The sequence below is a fragment of the Phocoena sinus genome, chromosome 20 (genome assembly GCF_008692025.1).
Source record: "Phocoena sinus isolate mPhoSin1 chromosome 20, mPhoSin1.pri, whole genome shotgun sequence".
Classification (NCBI taxonomy): domain Eukaryota; kingdom Metazoa; phylum Chordata; class Mammalia; order Artiodactyla; family Phocoenidae; genus Phocoena; species Phocoena sinus.
The window spans coordinates 39,431,399-39,447,854 of record NC_045782.1 but is presented as its reverse complement, the minus strand read 5'-3'; the positions used below and the strand labels follow the sequence as shown (position 1 = coordinate 39,447,854).

The 16,456-nt window shown below is 42.4% G+C and overlaps 1 protein-coding gene across 7 annotated transcripts in view; it reads left to right on the top strand.

Annotated features, from left to right (window-relative positions):
* Positions 1-16,456, top strand: part of STAT3 (signal transducer and activator of transcription 3) — a 63,595-nt gene that overhangs the window by 33,779 nt on the left and 13,360 nt on the right. For all 7 annotated transcript variants that reach the window (XM_032616568.1, XM_032616571.1, XM_032616573.1 and 4 more), the window contains exons 3-11: positions 1,276-1,420; positions 2,000-2,098; positions 9,929-10,024; positions 10,180-10,261; positions 10,445-10,539; positions 10,713-10,864; positions 12,996-13,154; positions 13,314-13,406; positions 14,286-14,345. In XM_032616568.1, coding sequence (XP_032472459.1) covers positions 1,276-1,420; positions 2,000-2,098; positions 9,929-10,024; positions 10,180-10,261; positions 10,445-10,539; positions 10,713-10,864; positions 12,996-13,154; positions 13,314-13,406; positions 14,286-14,345 — 981 coding nt within the window. The remainder of the gene's footprint in view (positions 1-1,275; positions 1,421-1,999; positions 2,099-9,928; positions 10,025-10,179; positions 10,262-10,444; positions 10,540-10,712; positions 10,865-12,995; positions 13,155-13,313; positions 13,407-14,285; positions 14,346-16,456) is intronic.

Below are 16,456 nucleotides of genomic sequence, written 5' to 3'. Positions count from 1 at the left end.
GAAGATAGGGAGGTCATTTTAGTCTTGGAAAAACATTTTCTACATTAGAAGGGCATCTGGGCAGCTGTCTTTTGGCACATTGAAGCAGCCTGCTTGGTGGTAGATGTTTTGAAGCCTGACTTTAATCTCATTTGCTTGATGAGATGCTCTGTGTGTTCTGACACTTCAGGGACATGCCATAGATATATATAGATATATATATTTTTTATTGGAGTATAATTGCTTTACAGTGTGTTAGTTTCTGCCGCACAGCGAAGTGAAATTTTTTTTATCTGAATGAGAATTCTGTTGTGGGTAAAAGTTTGGGTTCGTACTTCTGATTCCCCTTTCATTAAGGGAAAGAAACACAGAGTCAGAGAAATAGACTTGTTCATAGAGGAGATAATGGTACAGAATCCCAACAACTATTTCCTTCACTTTTTTTTTTTTAATATTTATTTATTTTATTCTTTATTTATTTTGGCTGCTCCAGGTCTTAGTTGAGGCACACGGGATCTTTAGTTGCAGCATGCGGGATCTGTTCCCTGACCAGGGATTTAACCCGGGCCCCCTGCCTTGGGAGCATGGAGTCTTACCCACTGGGCCACCAGGGAAGTCCCTCCTTCACTTTAATGTATTCAGATCCACCTATTAATTTTGGTTTAATTCAGGCCCCTGACCTAGTTTTTCCAGAATTTGGTAAGGGGCCAGAGAGGTGATACAGAGATGTCAGAAGTAGGCCACCCTAGGTTGGGATGGCTTATTTGCTACTAAAAGTCTGACCACAGAGTTGACTGAGAATTTAAAGCAAAACAACATACCTGTTCACTCAAGTATTTGATAAATATAGAACTATGACAGTGGCTAATAGTATCTGGAATAATTGTTGATAATTTTTAAATTGATGACTTTCATGGTTGCTGAGCAAGATGCATCTAAAGTGATGAGTGGGTTATAGCATCAGGTTTGCCTTGGGATTTTTCCTCCTTGATGGTGATTTCTGCGTGCATGCATGTGTATGTATGTGTGCGTGTGTAGGTTTTTTTTTTTTTTTTGCGGTACGCGGGCCTCTCACTGCTGTGGCCTCTCCCGTTGCGGAGCACAGGCTCTGGACGCGCAGGCTCAGTGGCCATGGCTCACGGGCCCAGCCGCTCCGCGGCATGTGGGATCTTCCCGGACCGGGGCACGAACTCATGTTCCCTGCATCGGCAGGCAGACCCTCAACCACTGCGCCACCAGGGAAGCCCCGTGTGTAGGTTTGAGAATCATCATTCTTTATCCTCTTCCTTTTCCTAGGGCATATGCGGCCAGCAAAGAATCACATGCAACTTTGGTGTTTCATAATCTCTTGGGTGAAATTGACCAGCAGTATAGCCGCTTCTTGCAAGAGTCCAATGTTCTCTATCAGCACAACCTGCGAAGAATCAAGCAGTTCCTTCAGGTGTGATGAGAAACTGAACCCTCAGAGGAGGGTTTTATCTTTCTTTCCTGAAAGTTTCTTTCCTCATTTGGCTAAATAATGAGAACATATCTTGTACTTTACATCCAAGGAGAAGTAACTAGCCCTTTGAGTATCGTTGCCTGAAATTCACTTCTTTGGTTCACTGAAATAATAATGTGATTGCTGTGTTAATCGTGTTATGTTAGTATGTTAATAACATGATTGTGATGAGGGCAGATGACTAGGAAGATGACTCTTACTTTTCAGTGTTAAAGGTTCGACCATAAATGGATACTCCTTGACAAAGTCAGTTGCCTCCCTGTAAGACTGGGATAACACACTGTCCAAAGACAGACGACCAAGCCTTCTCTCAGTGAAGTACAGCTCCTCATTACTGCCTTTCTTCCTCTCTTCTTCCCTTCATCTCCCACTATTTGCAGCCAGGCTCTAAGGTCTTTGCTGTGTTGTTTCATGTAGTAAATGTCACACTTTCCCTAATTTATGAGGAAGTTAGCAAAGTTCAGTCCGCATCTCCTTAGTCTGCTGCCACTTTTCATTCTCTTTCTCTTCTACGTACAGAGCAGATACCTTGAGAAGCCAATGGAGATTGCCCGAATTGTGGCCCGGTGCCTGTGGGAAGAGTCCCGCCTCCTCCAAACTGCAGCCACTGCAGCCCAGGTGAGGCCTGGGAAGAAACAAAGTGCTGTTGAAATGTGCTTCCTTTGTGTGTACAAAGATGTGCTTGCTCTTCCAGGGTCTTTAGGATGTGCACTGACCTATGGGGAGAAGTGGGTGTTCGGGGTTTTGGGGTTCTTTGGTTTTTGTTGTTGTTTGGGTTTTTTTTGGTTATTTTGGCCATGCCACACGTGGCATGTGGGATCTTAGTTCCCTGACCAGGGATTGAACCTGCGCCCCTTGCATTGGAAGCACAGAGTTTTAACCACTGGACCACCAGGGAAGTCCCTGGGTTTTGTTTTATACAATGAAAATAACATTTTTTTCCTGCATATAAAATGCATTCTACTTTTTAAGAAAAACTTTAAAACATTACAGAAAATTACAAGAAAGAAAGTTAAAAAACAAAGACCTGAAATGTCCCTCATTCCTCTTTTTTTTAACATCTTTATTGGAGTATAATTGCTTTACAATGGTGTGTTAGTTTCTGCTGCATAACGAAGTGAATCAGCTATACGTATACATATATCCCCATATCCCCTCCCTCTTGCGTCTCCCTCCCACCCTCTCTATCCCACCCCTCTAGGTGGTCACAAAGCACCAAGCTGATCTCCCTGTGCCATGTGGCTGCTTCCCACTAGCTGTCTCTTTTATATTTGGTAGTGTATATACGTCCACGCCACTCTCTCACTTCTTCCCAGCTTACCCTTCCCCCTCCCCGTGTCCTCAAGTCCATTCTCTATGTCTGCGTCTTTATTCCTGTCCTGACCCTAGGTTCTTCATGACCATTTTTTTTTTTTTAGATTCCATATATATGTGTTAGCATACGGTATTTGTTTTTCTCTTTCTGACTTACTTCACTCTGTATGACGGACTCTAGGTCCATCCACCTCACTATAAATAACTCAATTTCGTTTCTTTTTATGGCTGAGTAACATTCCATCGTGTATATGTGCCACATCTTCTTTATCCATTCATGTGTCGAGGGACACTTAGGTTGCTTCCATGTCGTGGCTATTGTAAATAGTGCTGCAGTGAACATTGTGGTACGTGACTCTTTTTGAATCATGGTTTTCTCAGGGTATATGCCCAGTAGTGGGATTGCTGGGTCATATGGTAGTTCTATTTTTAGTTTTTTAAGGAACCTCCATACTGTTCTCCATAGTGGCTGTATCAATTTACATTCCCACCAACAGTGCAAGAGGGTTCCCTTTTCTCCACACCCTCTCCAGCATTTATTGTTTGCAAATTTTTTTGGTGATGGCCATTCTGACTGGTGTGAGGTGATACCTCATTGTAGTTTTGTTTTGTATTTCTCTAATGATTACTCACTCCTCTCTTCATTGTCTTTTCCCAGGAATCCAACATTAATAGTCGGATATATATATTTTCATACCTTTCTCCAGGCTCCCATAAACTACAGAAAACACACACACACACATTATATTTAAATTGGTTTACTTTTCTGCGTCTTGCTTTTTTCATTTAATTATGTCATGTAAATGCTTCTAAGTCAAGTAGTATAAAGCTAACTCACTTAATTTGCTGCATAATACTCTGTGGTATAGATCTGCTGTAGTTTATTCAGTTATTACCCCTTCGATAGACAGTCACTTCTTTCTGGGTGTTTTTTTTCCTCCACTGTAAACACGAGTGCAATGCCTCCCTATATATCTTTATATATTCATGCTTTGATTTCTCTACTATGGATTTCCAGGCATGGACTTGTTAGGTCAAGGGGTGTGTGCGTGTGTGTGTATAAAATATATATAAATTTTTTATAGATAGTTCTGGATTGCTTTCCCCAAAGGCTGGAACAGTTCACATTTGCACCAGAAGGATATGACAATGTATTATTCTTGGGAGCCACCTGGGGGGATGGTTTGGAATTGAATCATTCAGGTTCATATGCATTTCTCTTTGTGGTTAAGTTTGAGAATAATCTCACTAGAGCTAGAGATACAATTAGTTTAGGGAATAGGGATTATGTGATGCTAACAGGCCCATTGGGGGAACACATATTGATATATGATAGTCATATCTATCTATCTAGATCGTCTAATCTATTATGTGTATATGTGTATGTGTATCCTACTGTGTGCTGGTTGTTATGGCACCCTGCTTTAGAGGAGGTTGTGGTCTGGGAGAAACAGAAAATCAAACAACTTTATAATGCAATAAAATACAAATTATTAAAATATACTAAAAAATGAAAAAACTTAATTAGATCAATAACCATAAAAATATATTGAAAAAGAGTTGAAAAAAATTACACTCCCCATCCCACCAAAAAAGCCAATAGGCCAGATGGTTTAAAAGTTTTAACAAACTTTTGTGGTACAAATTGTTCCAGTATCATTTAAACTCTTCCAAAGTGTAGGGGAGAAAACGAGATGTTTCCAGCTTATTTTATTTTATTTTATTTTATTTTATTTTTCCAGCTTATTTTATGAGGCTAGAATAATGCTAATATCAAGACCTAAAAAGACAGTGTAAGTAAAGAAAAGGTTAGGATTTTTGCATCCTGCTTAGTATACAAAGCATGGTTTATATTCTAGGAATGCAAGGGTGGCTTAACATTAGGGATTCTATTAATGTAATTCATTAAATTAGTAAGTTAAGAAGAAAAATTGTATTTTTGTTAGATGACAAAATTTAGTGTCCATTCTAGATTTTAAAAATAAGGAACTTTCGGGCTTCCCTGGTGGCGCAGTGGTTGAGAGTCCGCCTGCCGATGCAGGGGACGTGGGTTCGTGCCCCGGTCTGGGAGGATCCCACATGCCGCGGAGCGGCTGGGCCCGTGAGCCATGGCCGCTGAGCCTGTGAGCCATGGCTGCTGAGCCTGCGCGTCCGGAGCCTGTGCTCTGCATCGGGAGAGGCCACAACAGTGAGAGGCCCGCGTACTGCAAAAAAAAAAAAAAAGGAACTTTCTTAACAAAAAAAAGAATATTTGTCAGAAACCAAAGGGAACATGATGTACAGTGGTGAAGCACTAATCTCATTAAAAACAGTTACAAGATTGAGGGTGCCTCCTGCCATTGGTATTTTTCTGACAGATCCAGCCATTGTAATAAGACAGAAAAAGGGAGTGTTACTGTTGGAAAGCAAAAGACAAACTTTTAAAAAAACAAAACACAATTATTGGAACTAACAAGGGTTCAGAAAAGTGATTGTGTTCAAGATAAATGTTTTAAGAATCAGTAGTTCTCTTATACAATAGCAATAATAACCCTCCATTACATGACAATGTAATGGAAGCAAAGATTTTCATAACAGGAAAGACATGTATATGATATGCATATATTATTGAAATGTATGATAAAATGTCTAGAAGGATATATACCGAAGCATTAATGTTGTTGGTTACAGGAGACTTATTTAATTTCCCTGAGGTGTTTTCTTTAATATCGTATAATCAGGGAATTTTTTTTCTTTTTTTTCCCCCTTCTTGTAATAAAAATATGGTAGAGTACACATAACATGGAATTTACCATCCCTTCTCTTTTTCTTTTAGCTGTGCTGTGCAGCTTATGGTTGGGATCTTAGTTCCCCGACCAGGGATCAAACCCATGCCCCCTGCAGTGGAGGCGTGGAATTCTAACCACTGGTGCGCCAGGGAATTCCTGCATCATAACCATTTTTAAGTGTAGCATTCAGTAGTGTTAAGTTCATCACATTGTTGTGAACCAATCTCCAGAACTTTTTTCATCTTGCAAAACTAAAATTCTATGTCTATTAGACTGTAGCTCCCCATTCCCCCTGGACCCTGGCACCACCATTCTAACTTCCTGTCTCTATGAATTTGACTACTCTGTGTACCTCATATAAATGGAATCATACAGTGTGTGTCTTTTTGTGACTGGCTTATTTCACTTAGCATAAAGTCCTTAAGGTTTATCCATGTTGTAGCAGGTGTCAGAATTCCCTTCCTTTCAAAGGCTGAATACTATTCATTGTGTGGCCCTGTCACATTTTGTTTATTCATTCATCTGTTGATGGACACTTGGGCGGCTTCCACCTTTTGGCTATTGTGAAGAATGCTGCTATGAACATGGGTGTACAATTTTTTCTTTTATTTATTTATATTTATTTAAATTTATTTTCGACTGCGTTGTGTCTTCATTGGTACGGGCTTAGTTGCTCCGTGGCATGTGGCATCTTCCCGGACCAGGGCTCAAACCCGCGTCCCCTGCATTGGCAGGCGGATTCCCAACCCCTGCACCACCAGGGAAGTCCCCAGTTTTTTCTTTTTAAAGACAAAAATGTAGCAGGAACAAAGAAGAAAGCACATCTAAGACTAATTGAGAGAGTCAGGGACGGCATCATACAGAAAGGAGAGGTACTGTTTGAGCCTAGACTCAATGCTTATTGTATGGGCATCAGGCAGATGGTAAGGAGACCACAGTGTAGGGAGAAAGAAGATCGTGTTCAGACAGAAACAGGACTGCATGTATTCTTGGGAGAAGTGTAGAAAGTTCAGCATCTGACTGGGTAAAGGAAGATAAGGTGGTCAAGGGCCACATCATGACCATCTTCTTAGTTACTCATGCCTGGCAATTTGGCCTTGGAAGAGCAGTTTACCACAAGGGCCTTGGGCCCAGACCTCCTGGGTTTGAATGCCATAGTTCTGCCACTTGCTGTGTAACCTCAGGCAAACTGTTGACTCTCTGTGTTCCTCCACTGGGAATGATAATAGCACCGACATCATAGAATTAAATTAATTCCTGTGTGTAAGATGCATAGGACAGTACCTGACACATAAATACGAAATAAATGTTAACTGTTTTCTATTGCTGCTATCATCATCCTCATCTTCATCCTCATCCTCCTCATCCTCATCCTCACCACATCTGTAGGAAATGGGGACCAACTAAAGAATTTTAAGCAGAAAGCTGATAGACTCGGATGTGGATGAGGGGGTAACTGATAATACTCACTGTTCAAGACTCGGGCGTCAGGGAGGTTAGCCAAATGGCACTTGTCTGTGTATCACTAGAGTTTGCTGTTGTGGAGAACCTTTATGTTTGCATCCTGTTCCATAAGATAAAAATAATCAATTTAAGCCCATTTGGGTAGAGGCACCAACTTTGCCATGAGAGTTAGAAAAGCAGTAAGTGTCCCAAGAATGGTCCCAATCGTATTGATCAGGGGCTGGCAAACAACACCCAGGGCCCAAATCCCGCCTGCTGCGTGTTTTTGTAAATGAAGTGTTTTTGGAACACAGTCGCACACCTTCACGTATGCACTGTCTCTGGCTGCTTTCATGCCGCAGTGGCAGGGCTGGGTAGTTATACAGTCATACAGACTGTATGGCCGAAAAAGCCAAAAAATACTTACCACCTGGCCCTTAGACAAAAAGTTTGCAGCCCGTAATAGAGAGCTACCTCAGCCCAGGACTCACTGTTGTTTTGTCTGTTTACATCATCTCGCGTATTCCCACCTGCCTTTCGTGGGTAAAGCCCGAGGAGACAGGAAGACAGGTGAGTGTGATCCCTTGTCTCCCAGGGTTCTCAGTCTAATTGGGTGATAGGTGCACAAACACTTCAAGGGAGAAAGACGTAGAGGAGGATGTGAGTACTTTTGCTTCAGGAAGTTGAATAAGGTTTCACAGGGGAGCAAACATTTGCACCGGGTTTGAAGGTGAGTGAGTTCAGCTGTGCTAGGCTGAGTGGACAGGGGGCCCGGAGTCAGTGTGGAAACACGTTATGTGTGGGGAAGGGTGGGTAGTTTGCAGTGACACAAGCACAGGGAGGGAAGGTTTCAGTTGTTGGATTGCGTGAAACATCTGTCTGTGCTGGGCTGGGACGTTTATACCTGGAAGCAGTGGAGAACCAATAGATTTTACTAACGTATCAGAAGCAGGTTTCTGTGGGTAATGACTGATCACATCTATTTTCTCCCTGTAAGTGCAGTACCAATTTAGAAATAGACATGGGAGTTGAATACAGATTAAAATACCAGCTGTATTGTTGGTAAACAAGACCAAATACGTGACTTGGATGGGTAACCGTGGGGGCTTTATTTATCTATCTATCTACTTATATTGTAGTACAGTTGATTTGTAATGTTTCAGGTGTACAGCAAAGTGATTCAGTTATACATGTACATGTATCTATTCTTTTTCAAATTCTTTTCCCATTTAGGTTGTTACATAACATTGAGCAGTGTTCCCTGTGCTATACAGTAGGTCCTTGTTGTTTAGATGCCTGTCCCCTGGGTCAGGTCTTGGGGTGACAGACTGAGTTTGCAGGGGCAGCACTGCCCCAGTCATCCTTATGGAACTTCAAAGCCCACTCACTAATGCCCACTGAACAGAGACATAGGCCTCTAGAACTGCTTCTAGAAACCAAGCCCTCGCTTCTACCCCAGGAGTGCCCCAGGAAGGCAAGAGTGGGAGGAGAGAGGTACCAGCTTCAGTGCTGGCCCCTTCGAAGATCTCCATGTGCTAGAGTCTTTCTCCCAACCTCACTAATCCAATGAGTCACTCCCCCTGTGAAGAGAGTAAGGGTGGAGGTCGCCTTCCCAGAACTTCTAAGGGAAGTCTGTATTCTGTGGGCTTGGACAGGGTCCACTGGAAAAGGAGAGTATGGTTCCCTCTAAAGCTGGCATGTTTCGATCTATTTTGGAGACTTCTGGCAGCAGTGTAGAGAGCAGATTGGAAGTGAGCGAGATTAGACGCAAAGGGATCAACAGTCAGGGCTTGAACTGAGCCAGTGGGGCGAGATATCAGTTGGAGAGATTACGGAATATAGAACCAGGAAGATTTGGTGGCTCAGTGTGAAATCAAAGACAACCCAGAATTTCTAGTTTGGGAAACTGGGTATATAATGTCTTTCTTGGACTCTCAATTCAGTTCCATTGGCTGATATCTCCATCCTATGCCAGTAGCACACTGTCTTGGTCACTTGCAGCTTTTACGTGGTCTTTTTTGTCCGAAGACGTCCTATTACTTTGACAAAACTTATTTGTAAGTTTCATGTGCAATTCGACCTTTTCAAGGCACCAGCCTCCCCTTCTCCCCTGAGATAATATCTCTTGATAGGGAATTTCACCCTGGGACAGAATGGTTTTTTTATTATCCCACAGAAATGTATTGGACACCCCCATGCTTTTTTTTTTTTTGGCCTCACCTCCTGGAGTGCGGGATTTTAGTTCCTCGACCAGGGATCGAACCCCTGCCCCCTGCAGTGGAAGCATGGATTCTTAACCACTGGACCACCAGGGAAGTCCCCCTGCCCAACGCATTTATTTATTATTTTCTTTTAATTTAATTTTTATTTTATATTGGGATATAGTTGATTTACAATGTTGTGTTAGTTTCAGGTGTATAGCAAAGTGATTCAGTTATACACATACATATATCCATTCTTTTCCAGAATCTTTCCCATATAGGTTATTAGAGAATACTGAGTAGAGCTCCCCATGCTATACAGTAGGTCCTGCCCGATGCATTAAAATAGGCATCTAGCATCTGCTGTCATAAATTGTTGTGAATTTTTTAATATATATACTTACCTAGAATGAGTTTTCTGAAGGTAGGGGCTGTGTCTTAGCTCAACATGTAGTCTCCTAGTGCAATACGTAGAGTGGGATTATAGTATGACCTAGAGGTAAAAAGCCAAGGATACAGGTAAAAGTGTGAGAGCTTTCTTGGCACCAAACCGACAGCACCTGGAGAGCACCGGCTGCCATATAACCACCTTTCCCCTCACAGTGGCAGCAGCAGCTCAGGCCAAGCAGGAAGGGTAGTGGGGGTGAATGGGGACTAGACAGAGCTGTTTTTCTCCCCGTATCTCCAGCATTCACATGTACATCGGCTCCCTTTTTTGGCAGCAAGGGGGCCAGGCCAACCATCCCACAGCCGCCGTGGTGACGGAGAAGCAGCAAATGCTGGAGCAACACCTGCAGGATGTCCGGAAGCGTGTCCAGGTGAAGCAGGTCTAGGGCAGGAAGACTTTCCTTGGGGAAGTTGCGTGTGGGTCCTGCCTGTATCTTCTGTGAGGTTTTTAATCCTATTCAGAAACTTCCTTTTCCCTCTCCCCAGGGAAATCCTTTTTACTTCTGTTTTGGTTTGTTTTAAACAGGATCTAGAACAGAAAATGAAAGTGGTAGAGAATCTCCAGGATGACTTTGATTTCAACTACAAAACCCTCAAGAGTCAAGGAGGCAAGTGAATATTAGAGACGTTAAAATCTCCCGTAGAAAGTGAGTTTGTGCTCCTTGAGTCTCAGGACTTGCTTGTTCAGACTCAGGGGAGTGGGTGCTCAGGGGCTGCTGGCGCTTAAGGGAGCCTAGTTACTGAGGATAGGAGTATTCCGTCAGCTCAAGGAGTTTCTCCTTCCTTCTCAGACATGCAAGACCTGAATGGAAACAGCCAGTCAGTGACCAGGCAGAAGATGCAGCAGCTCGAGCAGATGCTTACTGCGCTGGACCAGATGCGGCGAGTAAGAGCAGTGGACACCTCCACCTCCCTGCCTCCCTCACGTGCAGGACTTGGGCATCTCAGGGAAGAACTTGCTTGTTTTCTAATGAGTTCCTTCTCTGGCATTGACTAAAGACTGTGGTGAGAGACGGTCTGAGGAAATGTTTTCTGACTTTGTTTTTGGTTTCCAACCAGAGCATCGTGAGTGAGTTGGCAGGGCTTTTGTCAGCTATGGAGTACGTACAGAAAACTCTCACGGATGAAGAGCTGGCGGACTGGAAGAGGCGGCAGCAGATTGCTTGCATTGGAGGCCCTCCCAACATCTGCCTAGATCGGCTAGAAAACTGGTAAAACAGGAAAGAGAAGTTTTTCCTTTCTTTTTAGAAAGCTGTGCTAAATTATGGTCAGAACTCTGGTTGCAGCGAGCGCGGGCTGCTCTTCGTTGCGGTGCTTGGGCTTCTCATTGCGGTGGCTTCTCTTGTTGCGGAGCCCAGGCTCTAATGCGCGGGCTCCAGTAGTTGTGGCTCACAGGCTTTAGAGCACAGGCTCAGTAGTTGTGGTGCACGGGCTTAGTTGCTTCGCAGCATGTGGGATCTTCCCGGACCAGGACTCGAACCCATGTACCCTGCATTGGTAGGCGGATTCTTAGCCACTGAGCCACCAGGGAAGTCCCTATATTGCTATATGTTAAATATATTTGACTAATTGAAATAAAGCTTTTGGTTTAACTGTATTTAACACGTGGACTAAATTTTAAATTTTAGTTACTTTAATACTCTCAAATGACATGCTTTCTATAAGGGGAAAAAGTTCAAATACAGGATGTTAATAAAGAGAAGAAAAGACTTTAAGGATCAAATCATGCAGAGGTACTTAGAGTTAAAATTTTGGTGCCTGTCGCTCTAGACATCTGTTGTATATATAAAGATAGAAATCTATACATTTCACATTAGTAGGATCAATCTTTATATGCTCTTCTATAATCCGCTCTTTTACTTTCATTCATTCAGAGAATCTTGATGGAGCACCCTTGATGTGCAAGGCCCAATGATGAATATGCGGCACCAGCTTAAACTGGGAGAAACTTGACATGAATGGGAACCCAGATACACAGAGCATGAAACTGGAAATTTAGGACAGCTCTACATGAGATGCCCGTTTGTTCATATCCTCACTAACCCTGAGCTTTGCTGATTTACTGAGAGCAGTTTTAAATGCTTCCTGACCAGGGAACCAAAAAGCTTAAGTTCTGGGAATGGAGAATGTAGATGCCAGAAGGGAGTCAGTGAGCTCAGAAGTCCTGGTGCCGTCCTCCCTCGCCCCTTGCCTTCCACCTTCTCTCTTTGGGGTCTTTACTAAACTAGTCGGGGGCCATCAAAGAGAGGCACTAATATTCTCCATTCTTGGGGACAGACTTAATCAGCCTTTGTCTCCCTGTGTACTTTATCTATATGCATGTTATCAATATTTTGAAACATAGTATCACATCCTTTGATCCATGGTAGGTGAGGCTGAAAGGGCTCCTGGGGATCATGCAGTTCAATCCCCCATCTCTCAGGCAAGGGGACATCAAGGCCCACGAGAATGAAGGGGCCTGGCCAAGTTTGCACAGATAGTGAGGGACAGAGCTGGCTCAAACCCATCTTCTTGGGCTGTCTGATGTCCTGCGCTTCCCCAGTCCTCACATTTGGGTACAAAGACAAGTTAGGCTGAGGAAAGTGAGCATCAAATTCCTTATTTCATGTTCTCCATACCTGGGTTCTAATGTTTGTCACTTTCCAATGGTAACCCGATTAATGCCTCCTAGTGGCATAAGTTTTGACACTTCTTCCTCTATGCCTGCCTTCCTCTTTGAAATGTAAAATTTTAGGAAGGCACTGTTTTAAAAAGGCAAAATAGGGGGCTTCCGTGGTGGCGCAGTGGTTGAGAGTCTGCCTGCCAATGCAGGGGACACGGGTTCGTGCCCCGGTCTGGGAAGATCCCACATGCCGCGGAGCAGCTGGGCCCGTGAGCCATGGCCGCTGAGCCTGCGCATCCGGAGCCTGTGCTCCGCAATGGGAGAGGCCACAACAGTGAGAGGCCCGCGTACCACAAAAAAAAAAGAAAAAAAAAATTAAAAAGGCAAAATAGGGAATTCCCTGGCGGTCCAGTTGTTAGAACTCAGCACTTTCAGTGCCAGGGACCAGGTTCAGTCCCTGGTCAGGGAACTAAGATCCTGCAAGCCACACAGCATGTACCAAAAAAACCCCAAAAAAGGCAAAAATAAGTTTCCCTTTTCTAATCTAGTGCTGCTGAACTGTGCATTTATAAATGGTCAATTTTATGCTGTGCATATCTTCCCACAATGAAAAATACGCCCCTTTCTTATGTCAGGGGACTGCGTAGAGGTGTTTATACCTGTTGTATTCCCTTCCCCTTCTCCAACTCACCTGTGTACGCGCACTTAGGTAACTGGTGTCTTCCTTATTTTATTGGCAGGATAACCTCATTGGCAGAATCTCAACTTCAGACCCGCCAACAAATTAAGAAACTGGAGGAGTTGCAGCAGAAAGTGAGCTACAAAGGGGATCCCATTGTACAGCACCGGCCAATGCTGGAGGAGAGAATTGTAGAGCTGTTTAGAAACTTAATGAAAAGGTAACTTAGAGTCCCTGTCCCTTTCCCCCATCACCCCCGCCCTCCACCCCCCCTCCCCAAAATGTCATTGAACAAGAGATTGGCTGACTTCCGAGGAACAGGACAGGGACTGGCCCACTGAGTTGTGTGTGAACCACTGCCCTTCTCTTTCCCTTCCAGTGCCTTCGTGGTAGAGCGGCAGCCCTGCATGCCTATGCATCCCGACCGGCCATTAGTCATCAAGACCGGTGTCCAGTTTACAACTAAAGTCAGGTGGGCCACGGAACCTCCACTTCTGGCAGATACTGTATCAAGGGTCACTCTCAGGGCCAGAACAGAGCTGGTGGCCAGGGTTGTTCTGTATCCGCACAGGCAGTACTATGATGGGTATGGAACTTGTTGGCATGATATCAGCTTGCTCTTTGATTCTCCTGTCAAAAGCTAAAGAATGGTAATCTTTTTGAGGTTACCTGGGCATATTCCTATGATTCAGGCCCATTGTATTCCTAAGATTCCAGGCCTAAAGTCTTAAGCCATATGGAATCTCCATCTCTCCTGCAAAAGGGGCAGAATAATGCCAGTTATCTTTTGTTCTTTGAGCCTACTTTTCCCTGAGGATTTTAAGGGAAAGAATAAAGCTTAGTGATAATAGAAGCTAAGAGGCCACAGGGCAGATGGGTGAGGGGCCTGCAGGTGGAGTGTTACTTTCACATTCAAGTCAGAACAGGTAAGCTGGGGTTTGCCCTTCTGCAGTGAAATTTCCCTCCTCAGAAAGGTAGTATGGTGTTAGGTTTCAGGTTTAATAGAAAGAATACCACCTGCAGAGCATGTATTCCTGTAATATTTTTCATGAAATGGCTTTCATTATCCTTTGGCGAATCTCTCACAACTTTATCTAAGTTCTTAGTTCTTAGGCTTTCTTTCAGTCCCTTTTGGCCTGATGCTTGACTTAAGGTCAAACCCAGCACTCGTGGGAAGAGGAATTTGGGATTATGACTTACCTCTTTAGAATTGAAGAGTTAATGAATTTTATATTACTTCAACTAGAAGTTGCTGGGGGAGCCTAGTGACTTTTTTTTTTTTAATTGGATGTTTTTTCTTTGCTCTGAAACTTTTTTTTTCTTTCTTTCTTTCTTTTTTTTTTTGAGATAGATTGCTGGTCAAATTTCCTGAGCTAAATTATCAGCTTAAAATTAAAGTGTGCATTGACAAGTAAGTACTCCTTATCTTAGCTCTTTTTTTTCTTTTTTTTCAAATGAGGGACAGAGAAATGGGAACTTTTACAGACATCATGTGAACTTAGAGGCTTTATCTTCGTTCAGAGATCTTCGTTTCTTTAAAAAGTTTTCAAAAGCCTTGCTGTGCATTGTCATTTATGTGCCTGAACAAAACCACGAAGCTGGCGGCACAGATTTGAGTTGCGATTGCTATTGTCACCTCGAGTCCCTCTTTTTCTTTATTCATTTTTTTACTTATAAATGTAATGTATGCATATTATATAAAACTGAGAATATATGGGAAAATTGATTTTTGTTGCTGTTTCACACTTTACCACATAATGGAATCCTTTTCAGAATTTGACAGTACCTTTAAAAAATTAAAATGCACTTACCCTCTGAAAAGATTAAAAAAGAGAAAATGTAGGTGATATAATTGTTTATCTGGAAATTTCATGAAAATGAATTGGAAAATAGTTACTAATGAAATTAGGGACTTGAGGAAGGTGGTAAGTTTAATAAATAAGCAAAAATTGATTACTTTAACCATAAATTAGCATCAACCAGTTAGAAATTATAATAGAAAAATGATCTCACAATAAGCAACAAAAATTAAAAATATATGGTGATAAACTTAACAGAAATATTTAAGACCTACTTGAAGAACACTGAAAGTTTAGTGAGGAAGTGACCTTTTAAAAATGAGGCGATAAGTCATACTTCTGGATTGAAGACTTAATTTTATTATAAAGATGTTGATTCTTCCCAGTTAATATAGAACCAACCAAAACGTGAATAGGATTTTTAAAAACTCTTGACTTGCTTTTCAAGTTATATCTTAGATGAAAAAAATAAGCAGAGATAGTTTTTAAAAAGGATTTGTTTATTTTAATTGTGATAAACATAAAATTTACCATCTTAGCAATTTAAAATCTTGCCCCAAATACTTCTTTAATAGCATCAAATATCCAGTTACTGTTCAAATTTACCTCATATTTTTTCTGTTTTCTTTTTATTTTTTTTTTTATTTTTTAATTTTTATTTATTTATGCGGTACGCGGGCCTCTCACCGCTGCGGCCTCTCCCGTTGCGGAGCACAGGCTCCGGACGCGCAGGCTCAGCGGCCATGGCTCACGGGCCCAGCCGCTCCGCGGCATGTGGGATCCTCCCGGACCGGGGCACGAACCCGTGTCCCCCGCATCGGCAGGCGGACTCTCAACCACTGCGCCACCAGGGAAGCCCCTCTTTTCTTTTTTATGGATGTATAGTTGATGTCAACCGTTTGTAAGGGTACAGTTCAGCAGTGTTGCGTATATGGACACTGTTGTGCAACAGATCTCCAGAACTTTTTCATCTTATAAAACTGAAACTCTATATCCATTGAAGAACAAATCCCCATTTCCTTCTCCCTCCAGCGCCTGACAACCACCAGAATGGTGGTTCTTTTGCTATTCACTCTCCAAAAGAATTTTTTTAACAAATAAAAATTATGGGGGGGTGGCATGGGAAGCTGCCTTGCCCAATATTAAAATGTATCACAAAGTTTCAGTTGCTAAATGAGTGTGTTACCAGGGCAGGAATAAACTGATCATTGAAGCAAAATCTAAAGTCCAAAAATAGACTTCAGGTTTATATAAGGAATTAATATATGTTTTAATTGATATCTTAAATTAGCGAGGGAAGCGTGGATTATTCAGTAAGTCGTCTTAGGGAAACTTGGTATTGGGGGGATTTGAGTAAGAAGTTAAACGTTTCACTGTCCATCAGAATAAATTCTAGATATATCTTAAAAGCACAGCAAACGTATAATATAATGGTGGTAAAAATGGCAACCACTTTCGGAAAACAACTTGGCACTTTCCTAAAAAGTTAAACATGCACCTACCCTATGACCTAACCATTCCACTCCTAGGTATTTACCCAAGAGAAATGAAAGCATGTGTCCACACAAAGGGTTGTACAGGAATCTTCGTTAATAGACGAGTGTCCATCAACAGGTGAATAAACAGTTGGTGGTATATCCATGCAACGGAATATTATTCACCAACAAAAAGGAATGAACGATTGATACCCACAACACAAGGATAAATCTCCAAATTAGTACAC